Source organism: Ambystoma mexicanum, chromosome 14 (genome assembly GCF_040938575.1).
Source record: "Ambystoma mexicanum isolate Mex_15411 chromosome 14, UKY_AmexF1_1, whole genome shotgun sequence".
Classification (NCBI taxonomy): Eukaryota; Metazoa; Chordata; class Amphibia; order Caudata; family Ambystomatidae; genus Ambystoma; species Ambystoma mexicanum.
In genome coordinates, this window is record NC_090940.1 from 175,535,032 (window position 1) to 175,562,370 (window position 27,339).

The window sequence follows — 27,339 nt, forward strand, 5'->3', positions numbered from 1 at the left end:
AGCGTCTCTGGGCCATCCAGTGGACTGACCAGCCTACACAGGAGTCTTGCTCTGTTGCCGCCGTCAGGTTGTGTTGTATTCCGAGTCCTTGACACTCTCACACGATTCGTACACTTGGCATTCCCAGGTCTGAAGTGAGAAGCGTACATTGGGCTGAAATACATACGGCCGCTCCGTTGCCCTGCTGTGGTAACAATCTGTGCGGGCTCACTGCGTTTGGGACATCCTCAACTCTAACTTCTGCTGCCGCGGAATCTACATGACGCCGAGACGTCCCTTGCTCGCATCTGAACCTGCCAGCACTGAAACTGACACGGAGAAGCCTGGGTCTGCCTGCATCGGGGACCGGTGAGTAGCAACGCTAGGAACTGGTCGCCCTCGTGCAGAAGCCCGTAGCTTTTCCTCGCTGTGTTAAGCAGCACACCTTTTTCGCACTTGCGCTCTGCTTCTGCCCGCAAGTGGAGCCGCGCTTGAGTAGCAGAGATCTGTTCGCCCTCCTTTGTTCACCACTCTGAACTGCCCTACTTCCTTGAAGAGACTCCCCTTGGCCCATCGGCACCAGCGTGTGCAGGTACTTTTGAGTACAAGGCTCCACTCTTCGTAGGGCTCGGATTTCCTTCTAGTTAGGTGGCCTCTGAAGGCGAACTGGGTCTAAACGATTACTTGCACTGCCTGTTTCCTCCCCATCTAGGTGGTCTGCATATTTCGTGCTTCTAACTCTTTAGACCCTTCGGTAATTGTATATATATTTTATTTGATTGTGATGTGCTGTTTTACTTGAGTTTTATTGCGATGCTTTGCTATGGTCAATATTACAAAGGCCTTGTAATAAATGTGTCTATATTTTTAATATAACATCTGCTTGGAGTAATTTGTAAGCGTCCTTGCTTTGTGTGCTTATTGCGGGCTTTCAGTCACCCTCACCCCTCTTGAGACCTACTCTTGACCGCCGCGATCGCTACCTTGATTGGTCTGGCTTGTCCAGAGGTTACCCTGTTCCAAGAAACTAGGCTGGCCTTCTGAACTTCTGCCCCTCCAGGACAGAGTTGAGAAATCCATATTAAAATGAGGAGCAGAGGAGGGAATAAATAGTAATAAGTAAAATAAATAAAGGCGATAAGCAGTGGCAGTGCAACCAGCAAGTGGTAAAGTGCTAGGTTCCATGTTCCATGATGCGACTTCTCACTGCATCACTCAACTTCAATTAAGTCATTTAATGCATTTTAAGAACCTAAGTTGACTGTACATAGGTTTGAGTGCTGTGCGACAATCATAATTTTTTCAGTGCGTGTTTAGGGCCTACAATAAATACTGTATTTTATGCATTCCTGTCTTAATTGAATTATTGTGGGCTTCACTGCGTGGACTCATTGTGTACCCCTGACGATACTCACACTCTCATGAGAATAGCCTTGACTGCTCACCATTGCTACCCTGATTGGGTTCTGGCTAAGAGTTCCCCTGTTCACTGTAACTAGGGTGGCCTCTTAAGACCTGTACACCAGGCCAGATTTTAGACATCCAACTCAACAATCTGGTACCACTCTCGCTCACCTGTAATAACCTCCACCGCAGTCATCAATGCTCTGCTCCACCTGGTCTCTCTGTCCACCTCATCTCCGCACCCGAACACCGTGCACTCTGCTATTCGCGGGGCAATCTTATACGGCTTCCTTCCTGTTCCTATCTTTACCCCATCCACTCTATTGGCCTGGCTCCACACCTGACCCTATGGGCCAATGTAAGGCTGCTTCCCATGCCCCAACACCACCCCAGGGCTTCGACATTGAAAATATTGTTAAACCTTAGGCCCATCTCAACCGCTTGATTCAGTTTTATGGTCAGATATTGATGTGCTCATTCTTCTTCACATGCAGCCATAAGTACATTTGATTTAGCGAGGCGAGCAGGTGTTTCAAATGCTTTGGGAGGTCCTTGACTTTCTTTCTTCACGTCGCAACAGTTCTCTGGCAGTGGCTGGGCACATTGGTCCGTTTTTCTGAAATGAGAAAAAGGAACTCGTGCCTGCAATGGAGCGGCAAGATAGTGTGTGTGATGGACAGTGGCACCATATTTAATTAATGGGGGCTGGGGGTTAAAAACTCTCAAGATCTCCTGACTAGGCTAATAGGGGTCTGTGTTTACCACTGTCTGGATCAGAGCCCTGACCCTTTCTCAACTATTTTGGGGACACTGGTTAGCCCTTAAGGATACCAGTGCAGGGGGACTCTGTCCCCTTTGTGAGTTTCCTGTATTATTTTACTGTAGCACACATCACCTTACAATGAAGTGCTGCAGGGGTACTTTGTATCCCTTTTTCAGCAGTAACTTTTTTTTTTTTAAACGTTTTGCTGCGCCCAGGTTGGGCTAGTGGTAGCAAATTAGGTTGTACCATTTTCTTTTCATTGTACTCGTACACACATTTATTTTTTTGCTGCACAATTCCATTTTGAGTACCATATACTCAAAATGTCAGTGGCATGTGTTTTCACACTCTTTGGCCATCTTGTTTGGCCTTCTTCTTGGCTTCCAAGGTCTGGAATTGCCATACGAGGTCAAAACTTACCTGAGAGCATGCACTTCTTCAGCCACCTCCCAGGATCTCTCCTCTGGACAGTATCCCTTCCAATCCACAAGATACAGCAATCCTCCATGCACCAGTCGGGGATCCAGAATAGCCTGCACTTCATATTCATTCTCAGCCATACCATAAAGCACTGGACCTGGCACTCCTTGCAACACAATTTCCCTCCTGCATGGCTTTAGAAGATTTACATGGAATGTGGGATGAATCCTTAAACCCTGTGGTAAACGCAATTTAACTGAAAAAGGAGAGATGACTTGCTCAATTTCAAATGGGCCGATGTAACGTGGGCTAAACTTGTTCTTCCCTTTTAAGGGTATGTTTTTGGAAGAAAGCCACACCAACTCCCAGTCCTGATAGGCGGGTGTAGGGATGTAACGGTATAACGGTATACCGTTAAAGATACCGTGAACCACTTAATTGAACAATAATAACCGTCACATTGTTTATACCGTTATACCGTTTATACCGTTAAGTGTGCTTTTCAATTTGATTTGGAAAGGCTGCAGTAAGCAAGTGCTGCGCAGTCTTGGTCTTGCACTGTTGGATGTGCCATCTGCCAAGTAGTTTCAGTTGGAGCAGTTCTTAATGCCATTCCATAAACCACACGTGCCTGACACAAAATCAATATGTTAGCAATAGGAAGAATAGATACAGTGTCAAGAAGGAAAAGGGTTTACTTTGGGTTGGCGGCTTTGGGGTTTATATTTTTATAATGGATAATGTTCTCTAAACATATGACAATGGGGGATTTCCCTGGTTCTATCATTGAATTTACATATAATAAGTCACACTGCGAAATTCACTAATCTCTGTGGGTATTCCCTGCTGCCATACCAAAGGGTAACATGTCTGATTACTTAACACCTTTTGGCCAGAGCCTAAATTACCACTTAAGAAAAGCAATTCAGTTTGCTTTGCCAGTCGCCACAGGCCCCCCCCCCCTCCTCCTCCTCTACACACGTGTGTTTGTGTTTGGTGGAAGCAAGGGGTGGCATTTCAGTGGAAAGTATGTTGAAAACCCCAATTCTGTCCCTGGGTGTCTGGTTTTGTTTGTGATGATAAATCTGACAATTTATGACCTTTTAGAAAATATTTGTTAAGGTTAGTCAACTCCACCTGCTATACCGTGATAACCATGATATACCGTCATTTGGCAATAAGGTTATCGTACCGTCATAAAACTAATACTGTGACACCCCTAGGCGGGTTCTAATCTAAGTTGTCGGTTGGAACATTTCTTATAGTTAATCTTACTCTTGTGCAAAGCTTGTACAGCTCTTTTGGGGTTCTGCCCCATAGTTTGGATTAGGCCTTCTACTTCAGGAACTTCAACCCCCTCAAGCATCACCCCTCAAAATCTGAGGATGGAACAGCTGATTGACAAAAAACGGAGACATGGTAGTGGAATCCTTAGTTTTATTATAGCAGAACTCTGCTAGCCATGACAGTTCCAGCCAGCTCTCATCAGATCCCAAGTAGCAACGTAGGTATTTATCCAATTCCTGATGCACTCACTCCATCTAGCCGTTGGCTTCCGGATGATAGCTTGTATTTAAATTTAAATTGATCTCGATCTTGAACTCCTTGCAAAAGGCATACCAAAACGTGGGAGAAAAATAGAGTTCCTTGATCCGAAATCACTTGCCTAGGCAACCCATGAAGTTGCACTACATTCTGCAAGAAAGCTTGTGCCAAATAAGGTTCTGTGGCTGCGACTTGGATTGGAATAACATTTCCGGCCTTGGTTAAACACATCCACCACAACCAATATGGTAGTACATCCTTTGTCCATCCATGGACAAAGGATGTTAATCCATGGAAACCCCTATGCCAAGGGCGAGGAGGAATTGGCAGCGGAACTAACAGACCAGCCAGTTTTTGATCCTCAGACTTGGCCCGAGAACAGACTTCACATCAACACGCATACTCTTCCACCAAAATCCCCTCCTTAGCAATTCAAGGGCCTTCCTGTAACCTAGATGCCCAGCCAAAAGTGAATAATGGCAGGATTTCATGGCCTCCTCTCGCAAATCTACAGTTGGTCAGTACAGTCTGGAATCTAAATATGGTAAACACATTTATATCCGTCACACTGGACCCCCCTTCTCCCATTCTCGAAGTTGCTCTGCCAACATTTGCTGTTGAATCAGTTCACTGAAATCTTTAATCTTCTGCACCTCTCCAATTACAAAATTCTCAGATAACAATGATGCTGGAACACCAGAGTTGTTTTTAGAATGTGTTGGCCTTACCATTCTGGGGACCAGGCTTAAACGTGATCATAAAATCATACACTGCAAATAATAGGGACCATTGCAGTTGCCTAGGAGTTAAGGTCTTAGCAGAGCGTAAGAAAGTTAAATTTCTATGATCTGCCAACACCGTCACTCGATGCCTGGTGCCCAGAAGGTAATGTCTCCACTCTTCAAAAAGGAACATTTTGTAGCCATTAGTTCTCTATCGGAAATGGTGTAATTCTGTTCTGCAGAAGATGATTTTTTTGGAGTAAAATGCTACCAGATGAAGTTGCCCTGTCTCTCAATGTCTTTGAGACAACACAGCACCCATGGCCACATCAGAAGCATCAGTCTCCACAAAAAAATGGGTCCTGTGATGAACTTCTCCTTAACCTAAAGGAAAGCATCCTCCACCTCACCAGTCCACACATCCTTCATTAACAGTTTGGTAATAGGTGCCAAAATCTGAGAAAAATTGCGAATGAACCGACGATAAAAGTTGCCAAATGCTTTAAAACTTTCACTGTCCTACGTTGGTTGGTGTTGGCCACTCTTTCACTAACTTCATCTTACCTCAAACCCAGCTCCAATCCATCTGGCGAGATGGCAAATCCTAAAAATTCTACTCTGGGTGTATAGAAAAGGCTTTTTCCAGCTTGGCAAACAAATGATTTTCTCAGAGTATAGTTAAGACCACCGGGACATGACCTTCATGTTGAGTCAAATCCTTTGAAAATATTAAGATGTCCAGACATACAGTCTTTGAACCCAGACACACTTCTACAAATGCTGCCTTGCTTCCTCTGAGATTACAGATGTGTAAAGTAGCTCAATTATCTTTAATACATGTTTCCTCTTCAAGTGAATAGAAGGTTCTAAAACAGACCGCGCAAATCGCGCATCAAATATAGTAATGTTCTGTCATTAAAAAGACTATTGCTGCACGCATGCAGTATTGCGAATGCCCACTAGATTCCCCCCAAAACAAACGCTTCAGTTTGAGCTCTGTCGCCGTACTAGTCTCCAGGGAATTGTTGAAACGGAGCTCCCTTAAACTACCTATTCACTCAACGCGCAAAGGTGTCATGATCTCTGCTTCCAAAAGGTCAGGGTTTTCCCAACTCCCTTGGAAGCAGATCCATAACCCAGGTTCCGAGTGCCAACCAGTCCCAATTGGGACCTTTTGGACCCAGTCCTGGCGCCAGTGGCACCAGGCTCATAAATATGCCCAGTCCCAGCGCTGGAAGCGCCGGGCTCATAATGCTTGGGTGGACTTACCTGCAGCAGACCATGCTGCTTACTTGCCTGCCAGTTGAGCCTCTGATCCTCTTCTGTTTGGAACTACTTTTCCTGTTGGGTGGGGCTGGAGCCACTCCCTAGATTCAGAACACTGGAACTCTTCTGGAAAGCAGGAACTCTTTTCTTACCTAGGCGTGGCTGTGGAAGGAGACACCTAAGCACTACAGGAGGCTATTTAAACCACACCCGATGGATGAATCTTGCTTTGCGTTATTCTGCATCCTCTGCAGCAGAACGCTCATCGTGTCTTCTGCATCTGATACTGGGCCTAAGGAAAAAGGCTTACCATCCTGAATCCAGTCTTCAGCAACACCTATAAAGACAAGAAAGAACAGGTTAGCATTACGGGCTTCAGTGACAGCTCTTCACTTACCTGGTCCATCGGCTGTCACCAACGCCTCGCGCTGCATTCCGGCATCTGAAAGACAAAGGCTTACCTACTCTTCGTGCGCTCCGGAGGTCTTCACACTGCATTCCGGCATCTGAAAGACAAAAGCTTACCAACTCTTCGCACGCTCCGGAGGCCTTCGGCGCTGCATCCCGCATCTGAAAGACAAAACAAGGTGCGTTTAAAGACATTGGGGAACTTTAATACTCACGTGCCATTGCTCCTTTCCACATCTAACCCAGTGGGTATTCCGGCACCCTGCAGCCGCTCCGAACTTGTACCTGCAAAATAAAAAGACAGTTAGAGCGCATCGTGAAGCAGGCAACAAGCGCTTACTTACGTGCTTCCAGGCGCTTCTATTCATCACACGGGCTCCATCTTCAACTCACTTCAGCCCGTCATCCGCCATCGCCGGAACCCTGCAAAACAAGAAACATCATTACTAAAGACTTTAAAGACATTAGAATTACTCGAAACTTACCGTTCGTGCAGTAAACGACGGACAGCAGTCCTCTGAAGTCAAGAGGCCTGCTCCCCTTATCCAGTGAAGAAACTGGTTACAGCACCCTGCCCCGAGGCAGATGGAGAGCACGGCATTGACTTACCTAAGGTGAGAGCGTTAACCTTTGGGGTTCTACAGGAGAAGAGAAAGGGAAGAAGAGAGACATTCAATAACCCAGTTCCTTAATCCCATATTTTCTATCTGCAGACATCTTACCCTTCAAGTCAGGCATACAGTGCACAGAGGTCCAGCCCAAAGAGCCAGCCGTGTGTTACACATCACCTTTGAAGATACAGTATACGCCCAGTCAAGACCGGCGCCTCTACGGGAATCAGGTGAGCGTTACAAAAGGCTTTTCACAACTGCTGTTTTTCTAAACACTACAGAGAGGGGAATAGTTTACCTGTAACTCCATTTCTCCAGCATTGGTATCTTTCATGGATTCACATGCTTAGAATATTCCCCGTCAGGCTGGGAACCCTCGGTACATTTATAAAGCCGTTTTCCATAGGAAAAAGTTCAATACTTCTGTGTCCTATCTACGTAGTTTTGGGCTGCCTACGCATGCCCCAATAGGACGTAGTGGAATAATGCCCCGCCCCCGCGGCTCCCTTCAGATTTTAACCCCTCCAAAGTAGAATGGGGGTATATATTTTGCATAAAGGGGAGGCCGGCGGGCGCATGTGAATCCATGAAAGATACCAATGCTGGAGAAATGGACTTACAGGTAAGAAACTATTCCCTTCTCCAGCATTGGATCTTTCATGGATTCACATGCTTAGAATAGATTGTATAGCAGTACTCCTGATTTGGCGGTGTGAATGCAAACCAATACCATCCTAAGCACATATTTTCTATTTTTTTTTTTTTAAACTTCAGCGGTTCACACGTTGGTTTAAAAACAACCACCACCACCACCATATACATTAAGATATATATATTGATAAAAGGACATTCCCCTGAATAGGGCTTACCTCACTGAAACAGATGACGTAGGAGTGCTCGTCACATCTGTACATCGTCTGCATGCTGCTGTTCGAGGCAATAATGGCGGGTAAATGTGTGTGGCACCGACCAGGATGCCGCCTGACATATCTCCCAGCGGAATCCCCGGCCCACAACGCCGCCGAAGATGAAGTTGATCTCGTGGAATGGGCTCTCGGACGCCTTTCCAGTGGCTTCCCCGCTTTCGAGAGACAAAAGGCAATCGTCGACGAGACCCATCGAGCCAGTCCTTGTTTTGAGATCGCCTTTCCTTTTGCCGACAGCCCATAAGCCACAAACAGCTGTCTTGTAATTCTAAATTACTGAGTACAATGAAGGTAAAACTTTAGAGCTCTTTTCACATCCAATGTATGGAGAGCTTTTTCCGCGAACGATGACGGAGTCGCAAAGAATGTAGGTAGTACAATCGACGAATGTTTATGAAAGACAGTAGGAATTTTCGGTATGAAATGAGGGTTGGTCGCCAACACCACCTTGTCTTTAAAAAATCTCAAGTATGGAGGATCAATGACTAGTGCTTGTATCTCCGAGAGTCGTCGTGCAGAAGTGATAGCCACCCAAAAAGCCAACTTCCACGATAAGAATTTCATAGACGAAGAAGCCATAGGTTCAAAGGGAGCTTTCATTAGTCCTGTCAACACTAGCTTAAAACTTCAGTTCGGAGGTAACTTTTTAATTGGGGGGAAAAGTACGTAATAAGCCTTTCATAAAGTGTTTTAACAGCCTATCACTAAACAGTGGTGATGAATGCCTTCTACGCGTGAATCTCGAAATGGCTGCCAGATGAACCTTTATCAATGAAAAGGATAAACCTCTCTCTGCTAAATGCAGCAAATATGGAAGAAGCTGTTCCGGAATTATATTCAGAGGCTCTAAACCTGGCTGATCTTTACACCACATGCAGAATCTCCTTCACTTGCATGCATATTAAGTGTTCGTGGACGGAGCCTGTGCGGCTTGTAAAACTCGACGGCAATCCGATGAAATAGTTAGGGTACCAAACTCTGAGAAGTCAGGAGCCAGGCTGTCAGATTGAGAGTGCCCGGATCGTGATGCCACACTGTTCCCTTGTCCCGGGACAGGAGGTTCGCAACCTTCTGAAACTTCACTGGTCGCGCTATTCATAGCTGGAGCAGGTCGGAAAACCACGCCTGTCTCGGCCAATAAGGAGCCACTAAGATCACTCGAACCCGGCATCTGTGAATCCATTGCAGGGTCCGTCGTATGAGTGGAAACTGGGGAAAAGCGTACAGAAACTTGTCCGTCCACGGGAAGGAGAATGCCTCCATCAGCGAATCAAGTTGCGGCCATCTGCTGGCGTACTGTGCCCATTTCTTGTTCTCCCTCGTCGCAAAGAGATCCAGGGAATGTTGTCCCCACTTTTTGAAAATCTCCGACAACTGTTGCTCGTTCAATTCCCATTCGTGTAGCTGATCCATTTCTCTGCAGAGAGAATCCGCTTGTACATTTTTTACTCCCGGAAGACGGTAGGCTACTATAGTTATATTTTGTTGTAGAGCCCAATGCCATACTTCCTGAGCTTCGGTCGAAAGAGTTCTGAAACGAGTACCTCCTTGTTTTCTTAAGTACAACATTGTTGTCTGTCAATATTCTCACCACTGATCCTTTTATGTGTGGCAGAAAAGCTTTCAAGGCCCAACGTACTGCCCTCAACTCCAGCACGTTGATATGAAGGGCTGACTCCCCCGACGACCACAGGCCTTGCGTTTTAAGAGAGCCCAGATGCGCTCCCCATCCAGTCAGACGCATCTGTCACCATCGTCATGTGAAACTCCGGGTCCTGCAGGGGCATCCCTCTGGATAGGTTTTCGAAGACCTGCCACCATCTAAGTGCTCGTAGGAGCTCGTTGACTCAGTTTGTCTGACCAAAGCCCTTGGTTCTGGACCCATCGGTCTGCCAGGAATTCTTAAATTGGCCTCATGAAGAGGCAACAATTGTTTACCAAGGGGATACACTAAGCCATGGCCCCCAATATCGACATATATCTCCTTACCGACACTCTGGTGTTGACTTTCCACTGTTTCGCCCGCCGATTGAGCCTGTGAATCCTCTCCACAGATGGATAACACCAATCCTGACTGAGTTTCAAACTCTGCACCCAAAAACTAGGAGGACTTTTCGAAGTTGACCGCAAATCGTAGTCGTCGCAGAAGTTGCATGGTGGCCTCTAGACTTGCGTGCGTTTTTATAGGGGACGACCCCCTCACCAACCAATCGTCCAGATAAGGGTAAACATAATAATGACCCGGTTTTCTTAACCATGCTGCTACCGGGGCTAAGCACTTTGTGAACGTCCTGGGAGATGACTTTAATCCGAATGGGAGCACTGTGAACTGGTAGTGGGTCCACCCGACTACAAACCTCAGGAACTTTGTGTCGTCGAAATATGGTATATGAAAATACGCGTCCTGGAGATCCAACGACGCCACAAAATCCCCTGTTGAACAGACCGGATCACTTCCTGAAGTGTGAGCATTTTGAATTTCAGATTTTTTAATGTTTTGTTGAGGTCTCAAAGATCGAGAATCGGACGCCACTTTCCATTGGGTTTCTTCACAACGAAGTATCGGGAGTAAACTCCTTGACCTCTCTGTGACACAGGTACCAATTCTATAGCCCCTTTTTGTAGCATAAGTACTACTTCTTGTTTTAAAATTTGCAGATGGGGCTGAGCCGAAAACACTGGTGGAATGTGCGACGGCTTGATTTTGAATTGTAAGGAATGGCCGAACTTCACTGTGTCCAAAACCCACCGGTCTGATGTTATCTTCTCCCACTCGTTGACACGGTGAGACACCCTGCCTCCCAGGACGTTCTGAAACTCGTCATTGCTGGTCTTTTGATTGTTTGTCCTTCGTCGACGATGAGTAATTTCTTATTGCGGTTTGAGAAGCCCGTCTGTAGCCTTGAGAGGAGTACAACGGTTTATTGACGTATATGTACGGTCCCTGGATGACGAGAACTGGGAATTTCCTGACGCTTCTCAAAAGGGGCGAAACGAACGAAAACTTCTGCCACTCTGGAGGGCCCCAAGAGAGCATGCTGTGACCGAGTCTTCTTTCATGCCCTTCAAGGCTTCGTCCACCTTCTCCCCAAATAGGTGTTCTCCTTCAAAGGGCATATCCAACACTTGATATTGTACTTCTGGTCGAAAGTTGGTGCATTTGAGCCAGGCCTGTCTCCTCAAAACCACTCCATTGTTAATTTGCTTAAAGCCTGATTCTTCCAGATCTACGGCAATGTTTATTGAGTGATTGGAAGCCTCTTCCCCCTCACGAACAAGTAACATCGCAGATTTTCTATGTTCGTCCGGCAGATGTTCTAGTATGGGTGCTAAACGATGCCACATCTCTGTCATACCTCGTCATAATAGCTATAGAATTGGCCGCCTTCACCGTTGTTGACCCCACTGACAACACCTTCTTGCCAAAGGCATCTTGTCTCCTGGCCTCGTTCTCTGGAGGAGTTGTGCATTTATGTTGAGACCTTGCCTTTCTTGCAGCAGCCGATAGCACAGACTCTGGAGAAGTTTGAGAAGAAAAACATTTTGGAGTAGACTCAGGAGCCTTCCATTTCTTTTACAGTCTACCTTTAATCGCCGAATCAGAGAACGGATGACGCATTGTCCGTAGCCCCTCTTGCCATACATGATCTAAAATGGGAACCGAAAATACCAATTTTCTCCTCTTTCCCATATGATCAAACAAGAAACAGTCTTTCTTCTCCTCCTCCCGGGCCAGCACAAACTCGGTACAAGCCGTACCCATCATTGTGTGGAAGAAACCGATCTCATACGGAGGTGACGGTTGAGCTGGGCTTCTTGGAGCTTCCATCTCCGACTCCCAAGTCGGGTCCCTAGAAGGGGATAACGATATATCCGATATAGACTCTCTTTCTGACTCCGACTCCGGTAGTTCTCCTTCCTCCGGGTGCGGTCATGGAAGGTCTTCACGAACCAGCACCGCCGTTGACGCCATAGGAGCCGGCCGATGGGAAGGGCCTGGCTCGTCATCAACTGTTGTGGTATGTCTCGCCGGAGCATTAACCCGAGGTAACTTCGCATCCAATCTCCTCAACAAGGTTTGTAGAGTAGACAAAACCTCCAGGGATAAAACAGCCTGAGGATTGAGTAACGGAGTTGTAACTGGGACACTCGCACCGCTCAAAAGAGTCAGAGAGCTAACCCCTTGCAATCCAAGTTCCGTAGGCCCAACCACTGGCTCACGTTCCTCATCCACGATATGTAAAAAGCTGCCTCCTGCTGCAACAGGGTCTCTGGTAAAAACCGGGTCATACACTCCTGGTCGCCATCCCTCCTGCGGAGCCTCCGTCGACGTGGTTAATTTCTCGACAGGTGCCGTCATCGCCACATGACTCGGCAGAACCACTGAAGAGACTATCTGCGTCAATGGTAGTGAGGGCGTTGACGATCAAACTCCCGTCAACGAAACCGGTGGCTGCGCAGAATCTTGAGGCGCTCCTGCATTTTTTTAACTTGATTTGTGTTTTGACGAATCTCTACCAGGGGATGGTCTACGATGATCACCTGAGGAGGATCTTGACAGGTCTTTTCTCTCCTTTTTCGACGAGGAGGAAGACGACCAAGTTTTCGATGAAGATAATGTTTTTCCGAGGAGCTTTTCTCCATCGAAAGCATTCTCTTCGCCAGAGGTTCAGCCGATACGGAACAGAGATTTAGCTGTTGAGGCCAAGCTATGCGTGGAGCCTACCTCCGAGGGGGGGTACGCACCCGCTCACTCGTTCAACCAAGCCACCAGACGTCTATTTCGGTCTGTTAGGGTCTTCTGCGAGAAGCCTTTATAAATGTCACAATGGTCAGCCGAATGGTGAGGGTGGAGACAAAATATACAGTCTATTTGGCCATCTCCTTCGTACACCTTTTTTAATCCGCATGTAGCACACGGACGAAATAGAGCTTTCCCAGACATTAGGAAAAACAACCTAGTAAAATAGTAGATGACACGAGGTGATCCCACTACTTTGGAAGATGGTTGAAATCTGAAGGGAGCCGCGGGGGCGGGGAATTTATACCGCTATGTCCTATTGGGGCACACGTAAGCAGCCCAAAACGACGTAGATAGGACACAGAAGTGTCAAACTTTTCCCTATGGAAAACGGCTTTTTAAATGTACTGAGGGTTCCCAGCCTGAAAACGGGGAATATTCTAAGCATGTGAATCCATGAAAGATCCAATGCTGTAGAAGGTCTCTAACCCACACGCTGGCTTAGCTTATTAATGTAATCAGTTTCTTTCGTTCGCTTGCTCTTCCACAGAATGTCGCATAAGTAAATTTAATTTGCTGCCTCTCGCGTGCAGTTTTAATCTTGTAATCCAATTCAAATTAACTCCTTTTAGACGTCAGCCAATACATTACTGTTCAAATTGACTTTAAATTAAACACTGTTCTCCACACAAACGAAAAGTCTATTTAAAACCATTCATGAACTTAGTTGCCAACTCTAGCTGCAGCTGCTTTCTTCTGCTCGGTCACTTGCCCTTCCTGAATCCTGCTCCTCCACTCGAATCTTCCAGACTTTCAAAACTGCCAAACCATGATGTTGAATATCTTGCCCTAACTTGAAAGCATAAACTAAAACGTGGCCAGCCTCTAGGACCGAGACAAATGAAAGTCAGTTTAGAATGTTGGTCTCTGAGCCTTCATCCTCAGAGACCAATCAGTGCGCAGAGTCTCCTTCTACATTTTGGTTAGAGATAACTTCCCTACTCTGGACACTCAAATTAAGGGCCAACCCAAAGTTACAAAAAGGAAAGAAATACAGTGAAAAAGTTAACTGATCCAAACACCCCTTCAGCCCACAGATCAGCCTCAAGCCATCCTGCCCCCGACAGTACCCACTCTCCACGGCCATGTCCCAGGGCCAGGCTTAATTGGATTCCTCCTGTGAAATCTAGCCACCAATTGCGGAGCATGTACATCAACTGCCAACTCCCATAAACGTTCTAAATCGATCAAACTCCTTCGAGTCGATCAAATATTGAAGCCTCCCCTCAATTTCCTAGAATCAAAAATGGCTCTCACCTCATATTCCTCAGTTATTCTCCACCTGTACAGGAGGGGGGGTATGGGACCCAAGCGGGCTTTAATAAACTCACATGAAACGCTGGATGCACCTTCATAGAGGCAACTTCAACCTAACCGCAGCTGGATTCACCACCTTTTCCAGCTCAAAAGGCCCAACAAACTGGGGGCTAAAAGTATTCCTCTTTTGATCTTCTAATCTTTGGTGGACAACTATACCCGAACTACAAATCTTGTACTCCGGACAAGTCCTACGCTTCCTATAAGCAAACCGCTTGTGATTTACTTTACTCTTTTGTAAACTTTCAACTGCCTTCTCACGATTAGTTCTCATTGCCTGCAATCTCTCCTCCACTGGACTCCCAGGCTCCTTCCTAACCTCCTCCCTCAAAAAACATTGATGAAAACCCTGACTGCAATAAAATGGGGACACAGAAGTTGAGTCCTTGGTAGGGTTGTTGCATGCAAATTCAGCCAACCATATCAGATCACCCAACTGTCACCGGTCTGCAGATAAGACCTTAGTATTTTTCTAGTTCTTGATTTACCTGCTTCACCTGCCCATTTGTTTCCAAATGATACCCTGAGGTCAGTTTCACCTCGACCGCCAGTTCCTTACAAACATTTCTCCAAAACTTAGACGCATGAACCTGAGCTCCCCTGTCCAAAATAACTTGATTATGTAAAACGACCAAACACCACATCCTGAAGAAAACTGTGAGCAAGTCTTTGTGCCGTTACCTCCACTTTTATAGGAATGAAATGCCCCGCCTTAGTGAGGACATCCACAACCACCAACACGGAATAACAACCTCGATCTTTAGGAAGGTCGACCACAAAGTCTACAGATGGAGTATGCCAAGGACAAGGAGGGATAGGAAGAGGCTCTAGCAAATCATATGATTTTCCTATCATACTCTTTGATCGAGTAAAAACTTCACAAGTTTTCACAAAGTTCAGCGTATCCACACGCACGGTAGTCCACCAGAAATGTCTTCTAACCAATTCTAGAGTCTTACGAAAATCAGGATAACCAACTAGAGCCGACTCATGGCACTGCTTCAAAACCCTCTCTCGCAGAGCTTCTGTGGGAAGAAATAGTTTGGAATCCAAAAACAGAAGACCATCTTACAATTTTCGGGCGGGATCCAAACGTACCCATTCCTCCATCTCAAACCTACTAACCCTCTCCTGAATTTCTTCTCCTAAACTGTCCTCGAGTGTAGCATTCAAGTTAGACAATCAATTCTTCAATCAACATTCAATATAATTCAACAAGGATACTGGTAAATAACTTCTAGGCAGCCATTACTTTCGAAAGCGCAGCCCAATCTGAGGATGAGAGTTTCAAAGTCAGTTAGGACATTGGGTGACCAGGGCCCATGGACAGAAGAACAAAGTAAGGCATACGCTATCAAAGTTAAAAGTTTGCCGGGATTCTTCAATGTTGCAGGCAGGTAAATATTTAGTATACAGAGGGTTCACGGAGGTCGGATAGTCCCCCCGACAGATGATAGCCCAAATCAGTGCAGAGTGCGAGCCTGCATACCTGAACCCTCACCCCTCCAACCGCCAGAGGGATTGTATGGGGGTAAATTCCCCATCCTAACTTTACCTTGCCTGGTTGTGATTGGTGGAGATCTGGCCAAGATCCCCTCAGGTAACCCTGGTGTGGTTGGATTGAGAGAGTATACATATTAACTTGTATTTGAAGCCCCTACGTTTTATTACTCTGGAACTATGTGCAACCTGTTGGCTTTGGCAAAACGTGTTCGAATGAGACTTCAGACTCCCTACATAGATACATTCCCAGAGCTTGGCTATAGAGTGACTAAGCCTGCTTAGTGGCAGGAAACGGGCTGCTCAAGATATAGGATATATTTAACTATTGTTTTAATGTACTGTATTTCCCACTTTACTGCTTAGTTTTTCTGCTTCATTCATTAAAACTGTTTTCTTTGTAGCATGTACAGTGAAAGAATGGGTGATCTCACTTTGAGCAGACCAACTATGTACATGTATATGGAGATGGTCTCTTTCGGTATTAACAGCTTGATGTTTACTTCATCTCTTTACAGCTAAGGTTAAGGTCTACTAAATTGGTATCATTTTGTGCTCTTGTGTTGCTAGCCTTATTCGAGTGCTCTATGTTGGTTTAACTGTACTACTACACCACGCCCATACACCCTGAACTCTGCCATACCTGTTAAGCCACACTGCGTTGATAGAGTTTTACTAGAAACAAGCACTCTGGTCATCAATGAAGGAAACCTCTCAGAACCCACCCGCCCCCATGGATTGTCCAGAAAATCCAACTTAAACATCAGAAGACTGAACATTCCCTCTGTGGTCAGCCTTTTGTGCACCTTGCATAGGCATTCTGACAGTAATTGCTGAATTCCCAAAGAAAAGCTGAGCAGCCACAAATCTGGGGAGACAGGATCATCCTATCGGAGATGCCCAATTCCTGGTTCGACCACCAAAGAAGAGTTCAGGAATCACTTCAGGTTGGGACTTTGCTCCCTATGCATATTTTTATGCTGGTGGGAGAGGAGGTGGGTGTGTCAAATAAAAAAGGGTATCAAACTACCCCCAGAAGATATCCACAAGGATCACCAGCAACTTCAGTTAGATCAGAAGACTTGGGGAAAAGTAGTCGTGTGGCCTTGGTTGCAGTGAAGACTACCACTGGTGCAAAAGTATGTTTTCGGGTTCGATTTACGTCCAGCTTGTGCGAGTCCAGTTCTCAGTTTCAGGACTAATGGTCATGGATAGGGCAAGCAGCTGGACTTCAGGATCCTGGCAAATTAAAGTCTCATTCCCTCACAATGCTGACTAAATGACCCAGCAAAGGCATGCTGGCAACGAGGCATGGACCAATTATGTCGGCTCCCATGAGCCAATTCACCCTCAAGGACACTAGGGACAGCAGATCCACGAAAACGTCCCTCCGTGTTGCACAGCAAAATAAGCCACAGGTGTAGGCAGAAAGTGTCACAATACAAGATAGGGGACCCTTTTCAGGATGTGCAGACTTGTCAGACTGGAGCATACTGCGGGTCCTGGGAGTGACAGGAGCAGGCCAAATGAATCGCAGGACAAAGAAAAAGCTATCCCCCCTGGCTCAATGGATGGAGGCACTTGTGGTAGACTTACCCGGCTCGAGAGGTGCAGTTTTGCCTTTCAGAAATTGCTAGTAAATGACTTTCATCAGCAGTCCTGGCGTCAAAGGTCCTCTCAGTGCTTTGGATAAGCAATACAGTGATTAACTCTCCAGATTGAAAAGGAGTTAAATAAGCTGGGCTAGGAATGATTGCAGCCGACCTATTAGGAATAGTGCAGCATTCAAACTGAGTGGTTAGCCCCTGCTAGATGACCAGTTCAGAGTCACTCGTGAGATGAAACAAGTCCTCATTGGTACCAAGTACACAACTACAATTTCTGGGCTCTGGACCAAGCCTGCAAAGACACAGGACTATTTACGACCAAAAGGGCCAGGATAAAACGAGACACAGCAAATATGCTGGCCACTTAAAAGCATAAACATTTTCTAAATTGTACGGGGAAAGGAAATGTAATGGTGACAAAGCAAACTGAGTTCTCGAACCTGGTGGCCTGTTCAAGAAAATACTGCAGGCTCATTGCGCCCTGACATTCCATTGGAAATTCATCCAGAACCAAGGAGATATCACAGGGGTTCACATTAATGAATTCCACTACTCCGAAAATAGATCTGGTAGCTCTGTGGCTTAGGTCCCTAAAATCTATCAGCTTCAAATGCCTTCTAAACAAAAAGTAGTAAGATGTGCCACTCGCTACTTCTTACGATTTTCTTACTGCCACAGGTTTGCAAACCCACTCAGATGGTTTTTGGCATAAACTAGGGCTCACATTTAAACAGCTCGCCGGTTAGACAGTACGCATGCAGAAATCATGACCACCATTAACAGACTTTACACAGAAGACTGAACGCAGAGTTTAAGACATCACTTCAATGAAAAATAAGAAAAAGAAAAAAGATTGAGAAACACCAAATAGGAAAAAATAAAGCAAAATTGATGTTTGCAATTAGGCCAAAGCAAAAAACTACTGCAAAGGGAATATACTGGCTGTAAACAGAAAAAAATGAAAAACCACACAGTGTATGGAAACAATGAAATGCCAAAAACGCATAGTCATCTCATTTCTGCCCACTGCTCAGACCAAATACCCTGCCACCGAAAACAACCGATTGGGGGGGGGGGGGGGGGCGGTCAGGATTTTGTGCTTTTAAACAGGTTATGAAAAGTGACAGGATTTGTTCTAGCAACATGCGACTCAATAGAAGATCTTATGCTAGAGAAATCAAGGACATGAATGCGAGAAACAGTTTTTACACAACAGGGTTAAAAGCTTACCGGACATTCAATTTGGACGATGAGAGGACGGAAGGTCGAAAGGCAGATTTCTGAGGTAGGAGGCTTGCGTTTGCAAAGTTTACTGAGGTGCGTGGAGAACGTCGCTGGCTGCCTGGTGTACAGGCAATTGAATGCCTAGCCCTTGAGGGCACCGGGCTGAACAATGACGCACGGTCTACATTTTTCTTCGAGAAAAAAGAAATGCAAATTAATATCCAACGGAAGAATCGATTGGCAAAACAACCAGTGATTTTAACTTGGGGAAGTGGGAGAAACTAAAGTTAGGATTCTGAAAAAACATACCTTCAAATTGCTAACAGGCACTTTTCCCGAAACCTGTTTAAGAAAATGTTTCTTTTCTGCCAACATCTGCAAAAAGAGAAAAACCGTTTGATAAGGCGATTGAAATCTGAAACAAAACGAGAACTAAATCAAACCTACATGCAAGTCATGTCCAACAAGACTTCAGAAATTTGCAAACAACTAAACAGGCCCCTGTGCCAGACTTTTCAAATGTATATTCGAAACAGCAGTGGAATACAATAGATTGACTTTTTGACCAGAATTTTTTTAATACACATTAGGTCTTCAACAGGTGTTTCACTCTTGGGGAGCTTTCGAAAAGGCGTTAAGGGTAAACTTATCGTTCAGTAATTGCCCCCAGTCCAAGCGGTAAGGGTCACCTTACTCACTCAATGGTGTATGTTCTAATTGTACCTCTATGGACAGCTCCTTCAAACAGGTTTGTTGATCAGTTGCCACGAATAATGAAAGCTTTGGTTTGTCATAGATATACTGATATCAGATTAAGCATCGTTTTTTTGGACATACCGGGTATAAGGTCTCAAGAAATAAATATTGGATGCATTCACCCAATTCTATAACATCACCCGATTTCTATCACTCCTATCCTGGGCATACTACTGGAGGAGTTGGCCATCTCTCAGCTTACTCCCAACACCAAATCTGTTGGTTGTCTCCACGATCATCAGTCTGGCTTCAGACCATCCAGAGGCACGGAAACTGCAACACCCGTCAAGACTTGCTCTCAAACCTTGACTCCAACTCTCCTTCTGTCCGCATTCTCTTTGACCTCTCCTACGCATTAGACACAGTAAACCATAACACCCTGATCAATCATCCCTGTGATACCCTGGGCATCACTGATCAGGCCCTGGCATGGCTTACCTCCTCCCTCTCTGATCGTCCATCCCAGGTTGAATGCAGGCCCTTTCACCCTCTCTACTTGTGGGGTCCCTCGGCTATCTAACCCAACCCACTGGTTCTTCAATATCTACATGGCCACCTTGGCCCACAAGATCTCTCCCTTCACTTCCAACTTTCAGTGTTATGCGGATGACACTCGGCTCTCCTTCAAGCTACCCCCAGCTTCTTCTTCCTCCTTGCTCATTCATGACAGTCTGTCCGCAATTCAGACCTTTTCTCCATTCTCTCCAGACTTGACTAACACCCTCTCAATCTCCCTGCTTCTACACTCAGACCTTTACAACTCATCCAGAACAGAACCGCAAGACTTATCCTTTGCCTTAAGCCCAGGCACTGCATCTCTGCGGCACTGACGTCCCTCCGCTGGCTCCCTGTGGCTACAAGGATCAAGTACAAGACCCTTTGCATAGTTCACAAGGCTTTCTGGGGACAGGGCCTCCACTACCTACAACTCTCTTCCCAAATACACTCCCTCTGGAGCACTCGGCTCATTCTCCTCGAACTCTCTGAGAGTGAGCCATTTTTCCAAACAGAGACTTGTGCGGTAGATCCGTATCCTCTGCAGAGGCCACCCTCTGGCACAGTCTCCCTACCTCTCTTCGTCTCCAGCCTGATCTCCTGAAATTCCAGAAACCCCTCAAGACCTTCCAGTTCTCCTCTGCCTTCTCTCTACCTCTCCCTACCAACACCTCCTGCTGCTCAGCTATCTGACTGATCGCCTGGCTCACCTCAGAACCTTACAGGTCGCAGGTACCCACACCAGTGCCTGCACTTGCCTTTGGGCCTCTGCACTACGCACTTAAGTCGGCCCTCCTGGACCAGGCACACACTTCCTGTATGGCACTTGCACGATCTGTATATACCTTACCCAGTAAGTCATTGTCAGACTGTTCCTTGGTCTCCCTTCCCCCCCTCCCGAGCACTGTCTACCTGTATCACTTGGGGTAGTGGCATATTATAAATGCGCAATAACCTGCTCATATCCCCTCATATCCTTACTTCTTGTCAAGCACTTGCATTATTGTCAGTTTGTCATGTCTGTATCCACCCTCGCTGCTCCCCCAAATAACCATTATGCACTTGAACCAGCAGAAATATCATCAGTCCTAGTAGGGTTTTCATTACTGTATATGATTCTGAAATGTCCAAGACCCCATGAATGATTGTATACCATGTACCCCTCCTGTCTTGGAGCGCTTTAAAGCAATCTTTGTGTATAAGCGCTTTATAAATAATACAACATTGTAAGAGAAACCTTACAGGTATATCATTTCTGCCAATTTAACCTCCTAACTTCTGCACCACAGAGAAAAGGCTGAAGAACGTTTCTGAAGACTGGTCTGCACACCAGCAGTAAAACTGCTACCATGGCATCTCTGTTTAACCCTCTGCCTCATACAATAGCATAACAGATAATGTTATAGAAGGTGGCTGAAAGGTAAGCAGGGGGCAGAAGGAGAAAAAAAGCGTAAATGCTTTGGTCAGCGTTTTAGTTCAAACATAATCACATAGATCCTCGACTGGTCTGACTGAAGCCTGTCAGTTGCCTGATGAAAAACAAAGCATCTTCGATGATATCAGAACTCAAGGATGTGCTACTGTTGCACACTATCTTTTGAAATTGCCTAGCAGCGAGCCTGGAACAGCATTATATATATTAATGTTAAGGTTACATGTAACGCGCACTAGAGCATTAGTACCGTCACAGATTGAATACTTTGAATACTTATTTATTCTCATACAAAGAATTTTCAGTAGGAATGTAACAATAGCAGATTAGCACTCAGAAGAGAGGCACTGCACAATCCCATTGGTTGGAACTCAGGCGTAACCAGCCGTTCCTAAACCGGTATTCCACCATGGGAGGTGTTTGAAATACTTTCTTTTTGCAATGTCCCTTCCAAAGTTTCCTATGGCACCCCAATTCCTTTTGCTTTATTTTTGATTCTGTCCTGACTTTTAAAGGGAAGTAAAGCCTTACGCTCCCTTACTTTGCTGATTGTTCTAGGGAAACTGATCAGTCCTTCAGACCACCGTTACTTGGAAATGGTTTCCCTTTGGAATTCCTGTATTTTTTCATTGCACACAAACTGCAGCACAATGGGGCTAACTTTTTATTGTGCCTAAAGACAAGCTGGTGAGAGCAGTTACCCTTTTACTTTATTTTTCTTGTGCACATTTGTGTTTACCGCATATGGCTACTTAATGTGGCTATTGCCATGAAATGGACATGCCACAAGATGTTCCCTTGTTCTTTGGCCATATTGTAGTTTTGCCTTCCTCCTGCATTCCCAGGAAATCTCTTATAAGGCCATGTACTTGCCAGGTAAAGCTGCTTTCGCAAGCTCGTGAGCAATGTGTTTGTGTGGCTCAGGAAGGACACACATGCACATGTACAGTCCCCGTTCACATCGCTGGTGCCACAAAGTTTGCTACTGGGACATATGTGAAACCAGTAGTTGTCCCAAATTGAATGGTTGAGATCCTTACCATTGGCGGCCTTGGAATCACTTCCAGGCTGGATTTTGGATAAGAAATCCTCAGACTCCTGCAGTCATTTCTTGAGATCAGCGTTGAAACCAAGAATCCTGTGTAGAAGAACAGCAGACTGAAGATCCAACAAAGACTCCTGAACAGGCTCAGCACTTGCTTTCAGCTCCAATTTTGGATAGGAGGAAGACTCCTGCAGCCATTTTTCTGATCTACGCTGGATCCAAGAATCACTGGAAGAAGAACAGCCCGTTGATTACCAGAGGACGACTTCTGCAGTGGACCAGCATCCCCACAAGCCCTGCTCCTCTGCCTGCTCTCCAAAGACTCTTTTCAGTGCTTCAGCCCATGGACAAGTGGGACCAACTAGTCTTGAAGTCTGTGAGGTTGCATGCCCTTGGAGCCCTCCGAAGGGTCCATGGGCTGCAGAGTGGACTGACCAGCTCTGTCGTGGGCTACCTCGCCCGAGTTGTTGCAGTTCTGCATTCAAGCCCGAACATCGATGGTCACCAACTTGTAGGTTGACTCCACCTGAATTTTCAGCTCCCTAGCATCACCTCTATCCTGTGAAATGGCCTGAAGGAGGTCTACATCATTGAAGTCTGCATTTCATCATCGCCTGTGCTGGGCTTGTATCTTGCACTGATGGGAAGAAATCTTAAACCTGCAACCCTTGGGCAAATGGTGAAAGACTGTGCTCCATTAACTCCATGCGGCCCTTTGTGATCCCTCGGAAAATCGGAGTTGGGGGGGTCGGGGGGCAAGTAAGCATACCCGTCCCCCACGGGATAACATTGGGTGCAAGGCCCTTTGTCCCCCATCTCCATCTACTTGCCTTTGGTCGTCGAACCTGGGTCAAGTATGCTGCCCCTGGGTTAGCCTTGGGTCTGGAAGAGAGGAGAACTTACAAGTCTCTGGTAAATCGCTGCTGAACATTTGAATAGTTCGAAATTATTCTGAATCCCCCACAAGTCCATTGCATCCCTTTAGAGAAACCATACCGGTCAGAAACCTTGTGCTTGAACCTGTGACTTTTGGGCATTAGGGCCCCATACATCATATGGTGGGACTGCTAAAGTATAGGGAATTGAACTTGTGACTGGTTCTCATTATTTGAACTACATCTACATTACTTGCCGTCTCACCTGGTAAGTTATTTAATTATGCATTGTGAATTAACATAATGGCGATTGTAAATATTTGTTTTATATGGTATTCCATGATAATACTACCTGCTAGTTTTTCAGTGTGTTCTAAAGCCTAAATAAACAACTATTTTTATAACTGACTAAGCTGAATTATTGTGCGTTAGTCTGTGTGGACTCATTTAAAATCGGCTTCCGCAGCCCAACTGCCCCACACCTTTTGAAATTTCCCTGGACATCCTCTGGCTTTGTAAATGCGCTGTTCAAGAGACATGCATCTGCCCATCTCGGCAGTCCATTGGCTGAGTCGTGGACAATCTGCAGAACCCCACATCTTTGCTATGATTTTCTTTTACAGCCCAAGTGCAACGGATAGAAACACCTTTTCATATCTTGCGTACCCTGCATCCCCCCCAGATTCCAAGCACAGGCGGTGTAGGGACACAGGGGACCACCGACCCAATTATTGCTAAACAGTCTCTGAATACATTTCCCCCAAAGCCCGTTTAATTGTGCACATTCCCAAAAAAGGTGAAAGAAGGTACCCCCAGTTCTACAACATCTCAAACAATTATCTTGGTCCGTCGCTCCCCCATCTCACCAGTGATGATCCTGGGTAATATACCCTATGAAACATTTTATATTGAATCAGATGTAACCTGGCCGGCATCCCAATTTCTCTCGGGAATAGGAGTGCTTCGACGCACTCCTCTGGTTCCAGCATCCCCACTTGCCTCTAAGGTGGGACAGTTCCAGAGATCCAAAAGCTGTCAGTCCCTGATAGAAAGTCAAAGTCACCTTCCTGCACATGCGCTCGGGAAAGACATTCGCCTCTAGGATTGAACATTTGGGTATCTCTCCCAGAGCAGAGAAACTGAGATCTCATTGCATAGGTTAACTGCACATATTTATACTAGTCTCTCCCTGGAACCCCAAATGTGTCCTGCAGGTTCGCGAAGGGAATGAGGGCACCGCCCTGAACTACATCAGCGAGTTCCCTTACCCACAGTTCTTCCCACTGTTTGAAATGCCCCATTTTCCTGAGTTCTGGGAGAAACCTATTGTTCAACAGAGGCTTGTTCCAATGTGGGCCTCTTCCCCCCCCCCCGACCACATGTCATGGTGTGCTTGACTAGGGGGAGTGTTGCATCCGTGATCTTGTCCGCATATAACATCTACTTGGGTGCCCTCCCAATCCATCCACACATGCGGAAGCTCTGGGTCCCAATGCAACCAGTTGTTTACATACCCATTTGTGCCACCCAGTAGTACCGTCGGAGGCAGGGAATCCCCAGATCACCCTCCCACACCAAGCGCTGGAGTGTCTTAAGAGCGATACACAGCTGTTTTCCGCCCCAGAGCAGTCCCCTCAGAAAGCTCTCAAGCGAGTCGAAGATCGCTCCAGGAATCGCTATAGGGGTGTTCTGGAGCACATAGAAATCTAGGGAGAGCTAACATTTTGAACAGCGCAGCCTTACCCATCAGCGACAGCTGGAGCGTTTGCCAGTAAGCCACATCAGATGAAAACCTGTCCAGTAGAGGAGGGGGTAGTTTGAGTCAGAGATAGTCCTCCGGGGAGGGACCTAGTTGCACGCCCAAGTACTTGAATCCAGAGATCGATACTGGGAAAGTGCAGTCCGGGGGAATGGCATCTTCACCCCCAACTAATGGGTAAAGTACTGATTTCTGGGGATTCATTCTAAGCCCACAACAAGTCTGACACTCCCCTAGGGTCTTGATAACTGCTCGACAGGAGATCGTCAGGTCTCCCATGTATATCAGGAGGTCGTTGGCATATAACGAAACCCTGTCCTTCCCGCCCCAGGGCCAATGGAAGCCTACCCAATCCTTCTGGAGTTTAATTGCAAGTGGTTCGATATCCAAAATGAACAACAGAGGGGATAGGGGACATCCCTGCCTCGTCCAAGGGGAAATCCCTCCGATAATATCCGGTTGACCCTGACCGAAGCCTCAGGGGATACGTATAGTAGGCGAACCCACCCGATGAAGCCCTCCCTGAACCACAAGTCCCATGATTTCTCAGAGCACCTCCCATCTCACCGAATCAAAAGCTTTTTCAAAATCAATTGCCAGGAGCGCAGCCAGTGTTTGTAGCTGTGATCTCCGACTAATTGCCTTCTGCACCCTGCGGATATTCATGCGCATGGATTTAGTGGGCATAAACCCGCACTGGTCTGGGTGTACTAGTGAGTCTGACTCCCGAGAGACGGTTGGGCAGAACCTGTGCCAGCACTTTGGCCTCACCGTTAATATCGGCCGATACGAGGCGCATTTCTCAGGAGGTTTCACAGGCTTCGGCAAGACCACTATGCAGGCCTTCCTCAGATCCGGGGGGAGGATCCCATCAACTCTACAATGCTGGAAGAGACGTTGCATGGGCCCCGTGACTTTGTCTGAGTTGCTTCCAGATTTCGTCTGGGAAGCCGTTAGGCCCCGCTGTCTTGCCTAACTGTAGTCGCATGAGCGCTGTAGACACCTCGGTCTGTTATGTGCACGTCTAACCCACCTCTCTGTTGCGCCGTTTGGCACCGGAGTTCCGTGGGAGCGACGAAACATCAGCCTATTGGCCTAACGTGATCCCCTGGGGTGTCATAACTCCTCGTAGAGGGATTCAAACGCTCCTGCAATATCCACCTCTTCTGTTACCGCCGTTCTGTTAGGGTCCTGCACCTCCTCTAGCAGTCCCCTCGCCCCTTCTCTCTTCTTTAGCCATGCAGCATCTTCTCGGCTTTGCCCCCAGATTCGTGGATGGACTTGGCTCCGTAATAACTAGTGTGCCTGATTTGCGTTGGCTAGAGCCCTATTCCTCAAAGACTCCTGTGCCGTGACCAGGGTCTCCCTTGAAGCCAGGGTATGTGAGACAAGGTACTCTCCTCCCCTGTAGCGCCCGTTCTTCTGCCTTTTCTACTTCCCGAATGTGCTTCCGTCACGCAGCTGCTATCAGTAATATCGCCTCCCCCTGAAGCACTGCCTTGAAAACCTCCCAGAGTAACTGGGCCGTCTACGGACCCCTCATTCTCAGTTAAGTATTCAGAGGTTTTCCAAGACAGCCCCTCCTTCACCTCCGGGTCCACTAGGTAGTATGCTTTGAGCCTCCACATCGCCGCCAACCTGGCCCAGCCATTTTGAAGTTCCATGAGGAGTGGCGAGTGGTCTGAAACCCCCAGGCCAAATATTTAGTTGAGACAAGCCTATCTGTATTCACGTGAGGGAGAAAGAAGTAATCGATACGTGACAGAGCCATGAGCGTTCGAGAAAAATTCGTACACCGCCACAGACTTGTGCAGCAGTCGCCAGACATCCACCAAGCAAAGCACTGTGGCAAATCATCGTAGCTTGGTGGTGAGGGATGGGCTTCTATTTCCCAGTGTGTTTGGTCCTCCCGCAAGTCAATGACTTCATTGAAATCCCCCCAATCACCCATGGATCTGCCGTATCTAGGACCAATAAGGTGTGGAGATCATTCAGCAGGTCCAACGTCAGCAGGGCAGCGCATATACGGCCACCAACTCCCATATGGCCCCCCACAGCTCCCCCTTGATTAATATATATCTATCCCTAGTATCCGATTTGACTTCTGTGAGATGAACGGGGATCCTTTTGTGATTCAGTATCGCCCCTCTCGCTCCTCTTGGGAAACCAGCATGATATGCCTTGTTGCAGTTCATCGTTTTGAACAATTTACACTCCCCTCCCCACCTGGTGAGTCTCAGTCAAGTGCACTATGTCCGGGCTATGTCTATTCAAGAACTGGAGCACCAGGCAACGTTTGATGCCGGAGCCCAGCCCATTAACATTCCACGTTGGCAGAGAGATTTTCCCGTTCAGCCATCATCCCGCCAAGAACCCTGTTGGGGAAACCAGAACGGAGGGCTCTTCCCAGCCCCGTTCCATGTCAACCCTTCCCTCTGTAAATCTTTCCTGAACTCCCAAGCCCTTTCCTCCCTCTGCCACTCC

General features: G+C 46.6%; 1 protein-coding gene across 2 annotated transcripts in view; it reads right to left on the reverse strand.

Annotated features, from left to right (window-relative positions):
• The window catches only part of NUSAP1 (nucleolar and spindle associated protein 1), a 449,447-nt gene that overhangs the window by 166,534 nt on the left and 255,574 nt on the right, over window positions 1–27,339 (reverse strand). For both annotated transcript variants that reach the window (XM_069638852.1, XM_069638853.1), the window contains 2 exons: window positions 18,803–18,868; window positions 18,500–18,684 (listed from right to left, as the gene is read on the reverse strand). In XM_069638852.1, the coding sequence (XP_069494953.1) occupies window positions 18,500–18,684; window positions 18,803–18,868 (251 nt within the window). The remainder of the gene's footprint in view (window positions 1–18,499; window positions 18,685–18,802; window positions 18,869–27,339) is intronic.